The sequence below is a fragment of the Panulirus ornatus genome, chromosome 28 (assembly GCF_036320965.1).
Source record: "Panulirus ornatus isolate Po-2019 chromosome 28, ASM3632096v1, whole genome shotgun sequence".
Taxonomy (NCBI): Eukaryota; Metazoa; Arthropoda; class Malacostraca; order Decapoda; family Palinuridae; genus Panulirus; species Panulirus ornatus.
This window is the reverse complement of record NC_092251.1, coordinates 4,515,001-4,532,500: the sequence shown is the minus strand read 5'-3', so window position 1 is coordinate 4,532,500 and position 17,500 is coordinate 4,515,001. Positions and strand designations below refer to the sequence as shown.

Here is a 17,500-nt window from a genome sequence, read left to right as displayed (position 1 = left end):
TCGCAAACACGAAGTACCATGAATATCTCAACACAGCTTACGTGGAGGACGGGGCTGGTCCAAGCGACAAAAAGAATCAAATATAAGCGTGATGGTTCTTGGTCTCTGACTAGGTTCTTGGTTCTTGACTAGGTTCTTGGTCTCTGACTAGGTTCTTGGTTCTTGACTAGGTTCTTGGTTCCTGACTAGGTTCTTGGTTCCTGACTAGGTTCTTGGTTCCTGACTAGGTTCTTGGTTCCTGACAAGGTTCTTGGTTCCTGAGTAGTAGTGGTCTTTGTGGTCCGTCTTCGACGAGAAGACGTGATGGAGGGAGGAACGTGTTATGAGAGCTGGACGGGTTCTGTGCCTTGCGCTTCTAGAGAAAAGATGAACTGAATCTCGTTCCTTGAATTTCAAGCCTCATGAATGTATACAACATACCATCGGCAGCAGAGTTATAGATTTATTTGGCATGATACAGACTGAAGATAATGTAAATTAATTGGAGTTTTGCATCATTGCATCATAGACTCTTTGAGGCTTTAGGTTTTTCACTGTTTGACTTATGATGTCATAACGTTGTTGTGTGTGTGGGGTTTTTTCCCTCTCGGGTTTTGTGGTTTTGTGTCCTTTGTCTCCTCGTGTGGCTCGATGCCAGTGCGAAGATCGTGGATTTGCGAGGTATGAGATTGCTTTCCCAGGCTGCATAACCTTGCGAGACCTTATTTTGCGACTGTTGCATGTCTGTAACGTTTATATCTCTACCAGAACCATGTTCACGTTGCGTTTCTACCCTTGTGATATATATGAAAAAAAAGGATATGCGAAATCCTTGTCCAATGGTTACCTCGAGCTTCGTGCACCTGTGAAATATGTAACATTTAACCAGGTTCACGACATTCTGAAGGTAGTTGTTTATTAATGGTGTCATGCGCCTTTGTGAAGTCTGTGGGCGTGTTAAGTCGGTGTCTGTGTATAACATGTGTTGATCCATCCAAAGCAGTTCCCATGTGTGGACGTTCCCAGCCGCGCGCGCGTCGTAGCTGATAATGGTGGTTTTAGTATCACTGAAACACGTCAGGAGTAATATATATATATATATATATATATATATATATATATATATATATATATATATATATATATATATATATATACATATATATATATGTGTGTGTGTGTGTGTGTGTGTGTGTGTGTGTGTGTGTGTGTGTGTGATGAGGGAGTGAGGAAGGACAGGATAGGAGAATGAGGGTGTCAAAGCTACAAGAGAAGGAGGGAGAGGAAAAAAGGCATAAAGGAGGAAGAGAAGTAGGAAGATGAGAGAGGTGTGAAGGAGGAAAAGAAGAGGTGAGAGGAAGAGAAGAAAGAGAAGAAGGAAGGATTCATTACCCACTGGTGCCTTATCTTCCTAAACTGCTGTTCAGGATTGCAGGAGTGTACTCACTGCTCCTCCTCCATCTGGCTGGAGGACATGTCACATTCATTTGCTGGTTTCCAGGGCACTTCTCGTCGATCTCTGAGCCATTTATTACGAGGGTCTGGTTCTCTTTATGTCAAAGTGATCCCAGATTTCAATATAACGAAGATTACTAACGCCTACGTGGTAAAAGAAGATAATTGCTTTCCCTTATATGTTGATAGTTTTTATTTTTATCATGTCTCAACCACCTTCGGTCTCAATAGTCTATGATTTTCTGCGATTCACATATATTTGGTTTCTATATCAGGTCCGAACGGTGTCTGTTCCACTGTGGTTTACATCCGTTGGTCTTCTGTCTCAGGTCCCAACTGTTTGTTTCACTGTTCCACACTTACTTGGTCACCGACTCACATCCGTTCAAGTCTCTTAGTCACACAATCCTCGACCATCGACCCAACAGGTTTCCCGATGAGATGTAGTTTTTCTTAAAGCTAATAGAGCATCATCTCCAGCTCAGTGGACTTCAGTCAGTCACCGTCTATCTATAGGAGGTCTTCATGATGGTTACGTCAATAGTCCTCAGGCTATATATATATATATATATATACTCTTCAGGCCACACCATCTTGGTCTGCAAGTGTGTCTTCTCCTTGCAGGGTTGCAATGCTCTCTCCGAGAGACTGCAGTTTGTCTGTGTTCAGGACGAAAAATAAAAAGAGAACACACAGCACATTTTCCTGACACTTATGGGTCTTTGAAACTCGTCTGCTGTCTGGAGTAACAATTTCTTGCCACTCCAGCTCCTTCCACTTATTGGCTTGTGTGGATCCGTAATAACCCCCACAGGCTTGTGTTTTCATGACATTTATAGATTCATATAACATTTCCTCTCTCATTTCCACTTATACGCGAGAGCTACTTCTCATACCCAAGCTGCGCTTCAAAGGAGGTAAACGAGTTACTCTAATCGTAAGTAAATCAAGAATTTAAACTCCTACTTCCTCTCGTAACATTAGTTAATGTCATTACTTTAGTCTGTCATTATGACACTTCAATTTCTTACTTCGTGCGATGTGCATGAGCATGATTTCCAACTCTTTTGTTCGCGTGTAATTACAGTACAAATCCATTCAAGGTGCGTGAATCTTATGGTTCATCTACTGGTTATCCTGCTAGTGTTTTTACTGGCTCGTCTACTGGATTATTTTACTGGTTTCTCTACTGTTGTCTTTACTGATTGCCTAACTGGTTGTCCTCCTATGATCTTTACTGATTCCTTAACTGGTTATCTTCCTATGATCTTTACTGGTTCCTCTGCTAATTCCTTAACTGGTTTCTTTTACAGGTTCCCTTAAATGGTTTTACTACTGCTGTCTTTACTAGTTTCTTTACTGCTTTCTTAACTGGTTTCCCTCAGAAAAAAGTGTGTGTGTGTGTGTGTGTGTGTGTGTGTGTGTGTGTGTGTGTGTCTGTGTGTGTCTGTGTGTATTGTGTACGAGGTGTAAACAAGTGTTCACCATTCCCAGGACGTTTATGATAAACAGCTTTTCCTTGGCATAAATCCTCAGCGGGAGGTTTTCCCTGGGCTCCTCTTTGTTATTGCTTCCATTAAAACTTTCCTTATGGATGTAATTAACTCCACGAGATGGCGGGGCATGCGACGTGCACCTGGAGAAGAAGGCACTCGCTCTGCTTGCAGAGCGAGTAGGCCCAGAGGTGATGGTTTCCCTCCTACTGTACACTCAAGAGTCCTGCATCTTACGATGATTGGCGAGCCATTCTTTTCTGTGACTATTATTTCTCAAGAGGAAATCACTCGAAATCAAAACTTTCTCTCCTGACCTGCCCACCTCGAAGAGTCTGCGCGGCAGCCGATGACCTGACCTGACCTCCTGACCTAACCTCCCTCCCTCCTTTTGTCGGCTACAGATGACCTCCCTCGCCAATATCCCTAACCCTCTCGTATCACCTCGTTTTCCTCCCTCCCTCCTTCTCCCTATCCCTCTCCCTCCCTCTCTCCTACCATTATCACAAAAGAGAAAATTGAAGTTCTGATCTTCAATTCATTAGAAGAAAAAAAAAATGGGATTTTTCGTCCCATCTTCTGCGAACACAAGGGCCTTTCAGAAGGCTTATATGTCAACCATGGCGAAGAGTCTCGGTGCGCTTTGTTCGTGGAGCAGTGTTTGCATGACCCTTGCCTGGCTAACTGCTCAGTTATGTTTATCATTCATGATCTGAGTCGTTAAAGATTTGGTGTAAGATACAAGGAAAAAGGACGGAAAAAAAAGAATGTCTTCGCATTGTTTTTTTTTGCTAATCAGAAATCATTAATTCTTCTCTCTCTCTCTCTCTCTCTCTCTCTCTCTCTCTCTCTCTCTCTCTCTCTCTCTCTCTCTCTCTCTCTCTCTCTCTCTCTCTCTCTCTCTCTCTCAGCATCCCCTTCGTACACCAACAGTGTCACAAACTACCACCACATCTGTGATCATACTCCCCTTGACCTACCTCATCGTCGCCTTATATACTTCATCCCCCTCGCCCACATTCGTGCACCGTTGCCTACATGCCTTTTTTAGCCACATAAAACTTTGTACGTGAACATTTTCACCTCCTTTCAGAGAACCTTTCCATGAATTCTAATGTTACCACTTTGGCGGAGAAACTCACATTACATCGTCCCACGTACCGTTTAAAAGATATCTCCACCCCTTTAAAGATATCTCCACCCACTACACTGGTTTCCACACTCCTCTCCTCTCCTTCTCGTCCCTCTCCTCTTCCTCCTCCTCCTCCTCCTCCTCCTCCTCCTCCTCCTTCTCTGGGCCTGTGGCCTAAGCCTCGATATTACCCTATAAACGCTCAATATCCGTAGCCAGAACTCAGCTAACCGGAGCTGATAACTGATACCCTGCTCCTCCGTGGACAACAAGAGGCTGTGGGTGTCTCTGTGTACTACAGGGATGATAATGGTGTGTGGGTCCCTCGTGTTATATAGGGTTAACGAGACGACATGCGTTTTAATTGGCAACGTAATGATGGTGAGTTATTCGTTATTGCCAGCAGGGTTCCACTGACCTTGCTCTGTTCAACCTCGAGGCCATGTTCACACGTCGTCATTCTGTTCAGCCACTCACTGTTATCACTCATCACAGTATTGTTCATCGAAATCGTGTTCACCTTTTCCTCCGTTTTCACTGCTCGACGTGTTCATTGTTCAGGTCATATTCACCAGTGATCTTATCTCGCTTCTATTCTCCTTTTACCTTCACTTTCGTAGCTTTGTTCATCATGTCTAGATACTTTTACCATGATGTCTATGTTCACCATCCCTCTTCTGTTCACTTAAGCACTTTCCCTGTCATACCATCCATGTTCTGTCCATCTACCTTAGCACCTTCCCTGTCATATCTATATGAATCATGCGAGTTCTGTTCATCATCTTTGTTCACCCTCTTAGTCGCGTTCAACATCCGGTCAGCGTTCATTATTTGAGTCTTTCATTCACTCCGACATTCGTTTGTCTCAGCACCTGTTTGTAGTCATTGGCGTTGAATTTCTTTCTTTTGGCCCACTCTCCCTTGTTAACAGATGGATGAAACGCACTATTTTCACCCTTCGTTGTTGCCAACACTCGGGAATAATAGATGATACAAGAGAAAACATTCCAACGCTTCCATCGTCAACTTATAGGTTATGAAAGAGTCACCGTTTTTCAAGATCCCGCCTCAGTGATGGATAATGCAAAGGTTTATTTATCATGTGTCCAAAAAAGAAATTTCACATTCCCTTTGACTCAGTTTTTATCCACTCAGTATTTTCATCTCTTTGATATATTACATTGGATCAATTGGATGTACAGTTTTTCAATGATCAAGCTCGGCTGTTCATGTTGGCAAAGGAAAGAAAAAAATAAAGAAAACATTGAGGTTATTGTACGTAAGGCATCTGTTCAATTGAACTCTCTTGCGTCAAACGAGCGAGTTCTCTGAACTGAAATACAAATGGACCTCTGATATATTTTAGCTACTGTTCCCACGTTGGATTTTTTCGACATCATTTTTCCTTTTTGTTCTTTGATTGAATTTACCTAACTAATGTCATGTGCTTAAGTTGCTTCGTGTAATTGATACCGTTTGCTTTGTCTCAGTGCATCTAAGTACATGCTTATCTTTTTTAACAGATAAGCATTTGGCATCCTTTTCTCTGATATCCTCCCGTATTGCATAGAATTAACATCCCATATCATTAGATATTTTTCATCAACGACGGAGGATAATGAATCAAACACCACTTGCTCTCGTGAAGCACCGATTCAGATACTCTATGTCATTCACTTTGTATACTTGAAACAGTTCACTTGGCCTTAGGTATGGTTTCTCATCTCGATGTAGCAGATTTTATATAAAGTTAAGAAACGTTTGAATTGCGCTTTGATTCTGTATTACCGTAGATATTCAGTTTTATAGGGAAGAGTATATTTTTTTTGGGGGTGGAGGGAAGGAAGTGAGGGAAGAATACAGTCTAAGGTGTTATAGATAACTCTGCTGTTAAATATGATAAGTCTTATCGTGTGAAGAGAGAGTTATCTTCATTATCTTTACTTCCAAGTAAGTGTATCTTGGTATCTTTATTTATGTATGTTTTGGATGACTGTCATTTGTTTTATGTATATGTTGAATAGTTTAATTTGTGTATGTGGTCCTTTGAGTAAATATTGCATCAAGTACATATCATTTTGAGCTCATAAAGACGTGTTTACTCCGGCATTTACTCTGGTAAATATCTTTTACTTTTGAGTTTGTGAGTTCACAAGTGTGATGATATGAGATTAGTTTACTTTAGATATAAGGTCACCTGAATGTCTGGTATGACCATTATAAGGTCGAGTCCATATCAGAAATTACACTATACGGTTGAGTGTATGTCTTAAGAACCTCGGGGATATAAAACCTCTTAACTCCGTGCTTTTTGGTGAGTTAAATACCCCATACCACACCCCCCCTAACCACTTATTCAATGCTAGAGGCCTTTACATCCATTAGCAGGACCGAAGCAAAATACCACGACCGTGGTTAAGTAATCTAGTTCAGAATCCATCAAAACGTCATCAAAAAATAAAAAAAGAAATCGTAATGAACCGCTACACTCCTGAGTATAGTGTAACTTCATCTAAGCCAAAACTGGAAGTGCGTTAAAAGGGTTTGTATGATGCTAATGCAGTGGGTAAATACTTATGATGCGTATGCGTACGTCACGAGATGTTTCCTTATGGCAGTGCTTGGCGTATAACTGTTGTGTAGTGACGTGCGTATGTGCCCTACGGTATTCCAGGGCCTGCGTAAATCTTTGTCTTAAGGAAAACAAAACAAAAAAAGGTACGTTTTTAAAGAATATCATCACTGATAGCAGGAATAGGGTTACTCTGTGATAAGAAGGACTCCTGCCTTCAAAAAGTGTGCTTGTCCTAACATAGATATAGATATAGAAACTTGTATAGTGTTACTGCATCAGGCTATGCAAAGGTTAGAATAAAGGACAATCATCTATAAAGTCTAGATATATTTCCCACAAAAAATGAACATATTTAAAATGGTTCTTAGACTGAAATGAAATACAACATCCTCGTTCTTACAGTTTCTTACCATCTAGTGGACAATGTACAAAAAATAAACGTCTCTCCATCGATGGAAGTCCAGTGTTGCAACAGACTCACACTCCATTTTATAACACCTGTACCAGAAGACATGTGTACCCCCGGTCGATGCCTTCGACTAGAGAGACGTGAACCTACTGTCAGCACTTAGTTCCTGCTGCGCTGTGCTCAGCGTCCGGGTCTCCTTAGAAGCAGGAGTAGCAGTAACACTATTAGTGAGGGTAAGCAGGAGGGAGGCAGTAGCCAGCAGATAGCAACATAGTCTGGTCCCGCTGCCACCCACCACAGCCTGCAGCAGGAGCAGGAGGAGGAGCAGTGTGTGGTAGGACAGCGGGGTGGTGGTGATGGTGGTGGTGGTTGAAGATCCGCTGCTGGGCTGAGGGTCATGATGCAGCTCGGCTGGCGCCTCCTCTGTCAGGAGGGAAACTACGCTATAGTACACGGTAGTTCAGTGTAACTGGGAGGTAGATGTGTCTCCTGTGATGAACTCAAAAGCATTTTAGTGATGGAAACCATAATTCGGCAGTTACCGCGCTTTAACAATCACTTATATATCCCTAGCCTAAACCAGTTACCCAGTTTATCCACCACTCAGTCCTTTAGGGGAGGATGAACAGCTAGGTTGACTGTGGATCGACTTGCCTGACCAATATTCGAACCTACGCAGGCTGTATGGACACAGATACGGCAACGCTCATTAACATTCATAATCACTCACATCCACCCTTGTGTACAGAATCTATCTATTGTCTACAAAATCTACCTACAACTGTACACACATTCCACCAGTACAAACATGCATTCGAACATTCATTTGTTAGTGTCAAAAGTACGAAACAGATAGTGCGAGAATGCGCTCTTCCAGGGGAGTATGTTTTTCTAACTCGATTTACAGATTATAACTATAAATGGCAACGTCGGCTATAAATGGCGAAGTCGACTACATATACAGGTGATCGAATCCCTCTGTCCATGTCATGATTCGTAATGCATAGGTCTGAACTCTGATTTTTCAAAGATTGTAATTCTATTACCCATTTTTCCCCATTTGGGTTAGGCTTGCCCTCGAAGAAGTAACAAGGAACTATGCATCAAGACGGGACTTTGTACATTGTGTCCTCCTACTATAAGGGTCAAGATATTTACCTCCAAAACGAAACCATAGATTGGATAAACATCTCAGTTCTAAGAGTGTCCAGTAGATGGTAGATGCATACATTGTACTTTCAGTGAGCTCGTAGTTAATCTGGCGTCCAGGGAATCAACATATGTATGAATGATTCCTATTTTCTCATAGTTGCAGATGTCTCAAACTCGCCACATTATAGATCTATCGCTTCCCTCAATAGACCCTTCGTCAACACTGTGACTATGACGTCTGGAAATTATGGGATTTTGTGCCTTGTGTTTTCCCAGAATAAAGATTGAGGTGGTTTACGAAACGCGCGTCGTCGTGGGGGGATGCAATTTCATTACCAACTGCAGCCAATAGATGACATGCGAATGCATTATGGAATTTTTCTTTTTTTTTCCCCGTTTGATCCGATACACAGTACCTTTACACTGTTAAAGGGAGAATTGAGTTGCACAAAGCTTTGAATGAATTGTTTCCTTGTGTGCCAACAGATTCTGAATGCTTTTTTCTGTTTCAGAGTTTACGACTGACTTTGGAATCAGTCTGTACATACATATTTTCAATACACGACCGTATAAGCAAATTGCAGTTAGTAAATTGATTAATAGCTTGAAGAATTCTCGTTTCAAAGGCTCATTGAAGCATGTGAACCTGGCGTGAGTTTGTCATGTAGATGCAACGATTTTCTTGCCTTATGAAGACACTAAAACCACATTACAACATGGGACAAACTTAAAATTCAAGCACTGTGTTCATTACGAGCTGTGTCGTACTTATCATAGCTGTGGTCAGTGGTATAAAAAGAAATAATCGCCCATTGTATATGCAATGAGGGAAATTGCCGTATAGTTTCACCTGCATGTGAACACTGACGTGTTTATAGCGTGAAAGATACGTCAGATATCTCAAATGTGAATCGTATTCGAATCAGAACAACAAGCATTTGTTAGATAATGTCTGGAGTGCATCAGATCAATCCTTTCGTTCTCTCCCAGTTCGCACCGTTTGTGCAAATTCTTTAATCTGGGATTTCAAAGACTTTCAGGCACTTCAGTAACATTTCACGGTGTTACAACACAAGAGGCTTCCAGGATCTTCCTGGATCTCCTGGATCTCCAACACTTAGTGAGGCCGCCTCCTATTGTCACCGTCGGATTTAACAAGCATACAAGCAGTTTAACGCCTGACGCGCGAAACATAGATCTAAATGAATTCTATATACTATTCGATGCTCTTCCAGTGTAGTAAATCGTTTCCGCGTCGTAGATACATTTCGACAAAGCCAGAAAAAGGATTAATGCCGAGTCTATTAGGTTCGAAATGATGGAATCCTCTGCCTACACAGACACACCTACACAGACAGTCCTCTGCCTACACAGACACACCTACACAGACAGTCCTCTGCCTACACAGACACACCTACACAGACAGTCCTCTGCCTACACAGACACACCTACACAGACAGTCCTCTGCCTACACAGACACACCTACACAGACAGTCCTCTGCCTACACAGACACACCTACACAGACAGTCCTCTGCCTACACAGACACACCTACACAGACAGTCCTCTGCCTACACAGACACACCTACACAGACAGTCCTCTGCCTACACAGACACACCTACACAGACAGTCCTCTGCCTACACAGACACACCTACACAGACAGTCCTCTGCCTACACAGACACACCTACACAGACAGTCCTCTGCCTACACAGACACACCTACACAGACAGTCCTCTGCCTACACAGACACACCTACACAGACAGTCCTCTGCCTACACAGACACACCTACACAGACAGTCCTCTGCCTACACAGACACACCTACACAGACAGTCCTCTGCCTACACAGACACACCTACACAGACAGTCCTCTGCCTACACAGACACACCTACACAGACAGTCCTCTGCCTACACAGACACACCTACACAGACAGTCCTCTGCCTACACAGACACACCTACACAGACAGTCCTCTGCCTACACAGACACACCTACACAGACAGTCCTCTGCCTACACAGACACACCTACACAGACAGTCCTCTGCCTACACAGACACACCTACACAGACAGTCCTCTGCCTACACAGACACACCTACACAGACAGTCCTCTGCCTACACAGACACACCTACACAGACAGTCCTCTGCCTACACAGACACACCTACACAGACAGTCCTCTGCCTACACAGACACACCTACACAGACAGTCCTCTGCCTACACAGACACACCTACACAGACAGTCCTCTGCCTACACAGACACACCTACACAGACAGTCCTCTGCCTACACAGACACACCTACACAGACAGTCCTCTGCCTACACAGACACACCTACACAGACAGTCCTCTGCCTACACAGACACACCTACACAGACAGTCCTCTGCCTACACAGACACACCTACACAGACAGTCCTCTGCCTACACAGACACACCTACACAGACAGTCCTCTGCCTACACAGACACACCTACACAGACAGTCCTCTGCCTACACAGACACACCTACACAGACAGTCCTCTGCCTACACAGACACACCTACACAGACAGTCCTCTGCCTACACAGACACACCTACACAGACAGTCCTCTGCCTACACAGACACACCTACACAGACAGTCCTCTGCCTACACAGACACACCTACACAGACAGTCCTCTGCCTACACAGACACACCTACACAGACAGTCCTCTGCCTACACAGACACACCTACACAGACAGTCCTCTGCCTACACAGACACACCTACACAGACAGTCCTCTGCCTACACAGACACACCTACACAGACAGTCCTCTGCCTACACAGACACACCTACACAGACAGTCCTCTGCCTACACAGACACACCTACACAGACAGTCCTCTGCCTACACAGACACACCTACACAGACAGTCCTCTGCCTACACAGACACACCTACACAGACAGTCCTCTGCCTACACAGACACACCTACACAGACAGTCCTCTGCCTACACAGACACACCTACACAGACAGTCCTCTGCCTACACAGACACACCTACACAGACAGTCCTCTGCCTACACAGACACACCTACACAGACAGTCCTCTGCCTACACAGACACACCTACACAGACAGTCCTCTGCCTACACAGACACACCTACACAGACAGTCCTCTGCCTACACAGACACACCTACACAGACAGTCCTCTGCCTACACAGACACACCTACACAGACAGTCCTCTGCCTACACAGACACACCTACACAGACAGTCCTCTGCCTACACAGACACACCTACACAGACAGTCCTCTGCCTACACAGACACACCTACACAGACAGTCCTCTGCCTACACAGACACACCTACACAGACAGTCCTCTGCCTACACAGACACACCTACACAGACAGTCCTCTGCCTACACAGACACACCTACACAGACAGTCCTCTGCCTACACAGACACACCTACACAGACAGTCCTCTGCCTACACAGACACACCTACACAGACAGTCCTCTGCCTACACAGACACACCTACACAGACAGTCCTCTGCCTACACAGACACACCTACACAGACAGTCCTCTGCCTACACAGACACACCTACACAGACAGTCCTCTGCCTACACAGACACACCTACACAGACAGTCCTCTGCCTACACAGACACACCTACACAGACAGTCCTCTGCCTACACAGACACACCTACACAGACAGTCCTCTGCCTACACAGACACACCTACACAGACAGTCCTCTGCCTACACAGACACACCTACACAGACAGTCCTCTGCCTACACAGACACACCTACACAGACAGTCCTCTGCCTACACAGACACACCTACACAGACAGTCCTCTGCCTACACAGACACACCTACACAGACAGTCCTCTGCCTACACAGACACACCTACACAGACAGTCCTCTGCCTACACAGACACACCTACACAGACAGTCCTCTGCCTACACAGACACACCTACACAGACAGTCCTCTGCCTACACAGACACACCTACACAGACAGTCCTCTGCCTACACAGACACACCTACACAGACAGTCCTCTGCCTACACAGACACACCTACACAGACAGTCCTCTGCCTACACAGACACACCTACACAGACAGTCCTCTGCCTACACAGACACACCTACACAGACAGTCCTCTGCCTACACAGACACACCTACACAGACAGTCCTCTGCCTACACAGACACACGTACACAGACAGACTTCTACCTACACAGACACCCATACACAGACAGACCTCTGCCTACAGAGACACATGTACACAGACAGACTTCTACCTACATAAACACACGTACACTGACAGTCCTCTGCATTCACAGACACACCTACACAGACAGTCCTCTGCCTACACAGACACACCTACACAGACAGTCTTCTGCCTACACAGACACACCTACACAGACAAAGACTCACCTCAGTAACTCACCGTCCAGGACATGCACGGAGACGGAGGCGGGCTTGGCGTAGTCTGGGGCGCAGGTGTAGTTCCCGGCGTCCCGCCAGGTGGCACGGGTGACCAGGAGCCAGCTGGTGCCCGCGTGCTTGTCCGTCACCACCTGCACGCCCCCGCGATCACTCGACTTGATCTCCTCCACCTGTTCTGTCGTGTCTGCCCGGGGGAGAACAGATAATTACAGGTTAATGATTCACCATCTGGCACCAGATGGCTACAGGGGCCCAGATATCTAGAGGCTAGTGACTAGACCATCTGGCATCCCTGTGTAGGAAGTGATTAGAGTAACTGGCTAACTAAGTTTAACCGTGAGGTTAATTAGTGCATTTTACCCAAGGCTAAATAGCACATGAATAGGGTGTAGTGGTGGCTGGGCTAGACTGGTGGGAGGGTAATGGTGATGGAAGGGTGTAGTGGTGGCTGGGCTGTGCTAATGGAAGGGTTAAGAGTTATGGAAGGGTGGGAGTGGCAGAAGACGTATTGGCACAGCAGCTGCCTTTCCCAGATGGTGAATACATGAACATTCTTGTAGTGGAAGGATCACCATGTGGTATATCAGATGGTGATCTCATATGGGTCGGGTCTTCACTTAGTGAGGTGTGTATGGTACTCACGTGGTGGGCGGGGTAGAACGTGGTGACGTGTGTCTGATACTCACGTGGTGGGCGGGGCAGCACGTGGTACCACGTGATGGGCGCGCCTCGTATGGCTCCCTTGATGACGCACGTGATGTTGATGTCACTTCCGGCCTTCATGAACATCTCCCGCACCCCGGTGATGGTGGCGTTTGGCACTGTGGGGCATGACAGGTGAGGCTGGCATGGTATATGACAGGTGAGGCTGGCATGGTATATGACAGGTGAGGCTGGCATGGTATATGACAGGTGAGGCTGGTATATGACAGGTAAGGCTGGTATATGACAGGTATGACGAGTGAAGCGACCTACCAGTATTGTATGACAGGTGAAGGTGACATTCTGTGACAGGTGAGGATGGCAGTGTATGACAATCGATGCTGTGGCTGTGTGACAGGTGAAGCTGTCACACAATGACATGGGGTACGCCGTGGTAGAGGTGGCGTCATGCGAGAGATGAGACTAGGGACATAAAACAGCGTAGCAGTAACGTGTCTCGTCAGCTTTACCACGCCCTCTATAAGACATTCTGCTGCAGTTGTTTACATCTGAACCACAGACAGAAGCAGTGAGCGGTCAGTATACGTGAAGGAGGATGACCCCCTAAACGAGGGATGAGGGAGAAGGGTCAAACGTTGTATCAGTAATCCCCTCGAAAAATAAGAGCTATCGAAAAATCGAGATGCACTTGTCTGATACAGACACTGATGCATTTAGGAATAATGAGAACGCTGGCTCCGGGCACTACTGTCAAAACGTTTTCTAAAGTAACAGAGACTGGAATAAGTTAGGCCTATTGTGTGTAGTGAAAGACCTTTTGTTTTTGTTTTTTTAACGTCATATCAGAAGAGTCAGATGGACAACCCCATTCTACCTGCCTCTGCATATTGCTCGACGACGAAGAACAAAGATACGAAAGCCTTCAATCAAAATGGGATTGAGCTGACGCGATTCCTTCTGTGACACGAGGATGATAGCGGAACGTTCCTTGATCTCCCTTCACTGTCGAAGGGCGCGGTCCTCTGAGCTGTGATGGACGTGTCGTAGGTCACTATGACCCTGGAGGCGTCAGGCGGGGCTGGTGAAGGTCAAGGGGAACGTAAAGACCCCCAGCAGGATAATGCTGACGAAGTTGTGTGGAGCCTGTAAGAGTGTTACGATGACGGAGACCCCGTGACGATGGTCCAGTGGCGTTCCTCAGGTTTGACCAAATTCCTCACGTACTGTCCTCTGCTGGGCAGGTTGTGGCCATATCAGAAATTACGTGATGCACACGTTCCCTCATTGGTAATCATTCACACGGGCAAACCCAGTTGTTCTTACCGAAAGAGAACCTCAATATTGTGATATTCAAGCTTCAGTTGCTTTACTCCAAGCCTCACAGTTGCTTCACTCTTAAGCTTCAGTTGTTACACTCCAAGCCTCTCAGTTGCTTCAATCTAAGCTTCAGTTGCTTCAGTCGCAAGTCTCATTTTCCCCACTACAGAGGCGATATCGACCCAACCTTCAGCTCCGAACACGTCGCGCATAACTCTCTGAGATACATTGCTTCTAATGAATCATTATTAAACCTTATCGCTTAACCATTAAACGCGCCAAAAATTTCCCTTCCCCATCAAGCAGGCTGTGTTGCGTTAATGGACAATGAAAAATCATTCAGGATCTACGGAAAAGTTGGGAGATATTCGAGAGGCGAGGGAGGCGTGAGAAAGGATGGTTTTGCTGACTTTAAAATAGATTTAGAAAAGTTGTAATGGATTATTTTTTTTTTCTCCTCCCACTCACGTCTATGAGAATCTCCCTTCATCCTGGACCAAAAATATACCTGCTTCTCACTAGTAAAGGCAACAACGGTACACCCGCCTCACATCCTGGTCGAGTGGTCAGTTCACCAACACTATTTGATCTCCTATTCTTGTACAGAAAGAATTAACAAACAAGCATCGCACGGCACAGAGCGACTGGCAGGGGTAATTTGCCGTAAGAGCAGCTTCCAATTGGGTTGTTAAACTGAGCAACGACTCATAGAAACAAAAATGAAAAATAGGTATTATAGGTAATACTGTAAACGCCTCACATCAAGGTCCGGTTGTTCGTTCATCACTGCTATTTTTTCTCTCTCTCTGCAGGTAGAGTAAATGAAGGAAATAATGTTGCACTCAATGCAGTAACTTGCGAGTGTAATATGGTATCAAAACAGCACGAAATAACGTTGCACTCAGTCCATTAACTGACGAGTTTAATTCATTATCATAACAGCACGAAATCGAGCAGTGAATATATATATATATATATATATATATATATATATATATATATATATATATATATATATATATATATATATATATATATATAATGGCAAAAAGAAATAGGTGAAGGGGTTGCCAAAGTTAAAACCCAGGAGCCTTATGACTCCGGCCAGAGTCTTGGCTTTCTTTCATAGCCACTCAAGAATCCTCACTCATATGATATTTCATTTATCACCTCTGCTGCCCTATTTACCTCAACTAATTGCATTCTGAGGTTTAAGTTTAATCTGCCTCAGGAGGGTCCGTGCACATTAAGTTTCTCTTAAAAAAAATAAAAGAATGTGGTGGTGTGGTGTGGTGTGGTGTGGTGTGGTGTGTGGTGGTGGGTCGTCTGGTAAGCTATATCATATACGTTGTACACAACGGAAAATTCAGGGGTGAAAAGTGAGCACATGTGGGTAAATTAATGTTAGTTATTTTCCTCGAGGGGAAGTGGAAAACACTTGGCTTTAACACACGTGTTTCTTTTTCTTTTCTTTCTCTCTTCTTTCTTGTTAATGATGATACATTGTGCGTCATTACTATATTCTTTGGCTTATCAACTTATATAACTTGATAAAGGTGAATCTTTTTATTCGTTATGCCTAGAAAAATAATTGATAAAGACGTTCATACTGATTTTACTTCTAATTTTTTCAATAAAATTATTAGAGGATTTCCAAAAATCACAGATAATAGTGAGAAATACATTCTATATTTACTCGTGGAAATTGGCCTTTCTCTTTAACTGTCCAATTTTCATCAAGATAACTTTATGACTGGCCAGTCTGACATATGTTACCGTATAGTCACTGGACCACACTGGATATTCAGTGTAGTACACTGGTTGGTTGCCACAGTCTTAGATTTAATAACAGAGTGAATTGCTGTGAGGTGTGAGCTTTGAAGATAGTGAGGGGATAAACTGAGATTTTAGTGAGGAAATGTGAAGGTCGAGAAGACTAGGTGGCATTTCTTGGGTGTCGAGGAACCAATGTCTTGTGTGAGTGTGTGGAGAGAGAGAGAGAGAGAGAGAGAGAGAGAGAGAGAGAGAGAGAGAGAGAGAGAGAGAGAGAGAGAGAGACTCAACTCACCGACAACATTGAGGGTGAAGCTGCGGAAGATCTTGGGTTGGGTGGAGACCTGGCACTCGTATATGCCGGAGTCGCTGACGGTGGGGTTGTCGACCTGAAGGGTCCAGTAGGGCGACCCTGGCAGGTGGAGGGCACGGAACTTGTTGGCTGTGGTGTACGTGAAGTCTCCCGTCGTTAGCACGTGCACGTCCTTACGTCTGATCCACGACACCTGTACAGACAAACATGAACAAAGTTGATATACGTGACTAAATTATCTCCTTCAGTGGTAATGTATATGAACGTATCGATTTATAGGTAATATATCTTATTGCCTTTGGATCATTTCGATAACAAAGACAAGGAAAACTCTTTGCTCTGCTTCACAAGCAAACGTGTCCCTAGACCTATTTGGTTCCTCCTATAGCAGGACTGAAGTCGAAGATCAACCATTACGAGTGTTGTTTAGAAGTGGCCGTCTCTTCTGTAACCGATGCATCTTAATCCTATACGAGGAACCTGGGGATCTTAGAGAATCCACTCCTAACTCTCTGTAACCAGCAGTAGCTTCATACGTGGCTCACTCGGCAAGTAAGAATGACTCAGGATGAAGACGTATGTCAGTGCATCTCACACGAACATCCAAGAAACTGGCCTCACTCTCCCCAGCAGCAGGACTGGAGCTGCTGCTAGCATATTGCTTGAGAGGGATGCGTGTTGACTCCATTTGAGAGAGAAGCTCCTCCACATGACTGTACTCCTTTCCGTCCATTGAGAACGACATGACCTCGCCGAACGTGACATAACCACTTTCAGACGAAGTCTGTACACATCTCAGACCACTATCGCTCCCAAGTGCCTTGAGAAGCAAGAT

The 17,500-nt window shown here is 44.8% G+C and overlaps 2 protein-coding genes across 5 annotated transcripts in view; one reads left to right on the top strand and one right to left on the bottom strand.

Annotated features, from left to right (window-relative positions):
* Positions 1–17,500, top strand: part of LOC139757774 (hemicentin-2-like) — a 367,317-nt gene that overhangs the window by 67,862 nt on the left and 281,955 nt on the right. The gene's annotated exons all lie outside the window — the stretch shown is intronic.
* Positions 6,960–17,500, bottom strand: part of LOC139757776 (protein amalgam-like) — a 103,859-nt gene continuing 93,318 nt past the window's right edge. For 2 of the 3 annotated variants that reach the window (XM_071678561.1, XM_071678562.1), the window contains exons 4-7: positions 16,648–16,858; positions 13,286–13,420; positions 12,601–12,783; positions 6,960–7,466 (exon numbers count right to left, since the gene is read on the bottom strand). In XM_071678561.1, the coding sequence (XP_071534662.1) occupies positions 7,174–7,466; positions 12,601–12,783; positions 13,286–13,420; positions 16,648–16,858 (822 nt within the window). In that variant the 3' untranslated portion in view covers positions 6,960–7,173. Of the gene's footprint in view, positions 7,467–12,587; positions 12,784–13,285; positions 13,421–16,647; positions 16,859–17,500 lie in introns of all 3 variants that reach the window. The other variant, XM_071678563.1, reaches the window with a different exon arrangement.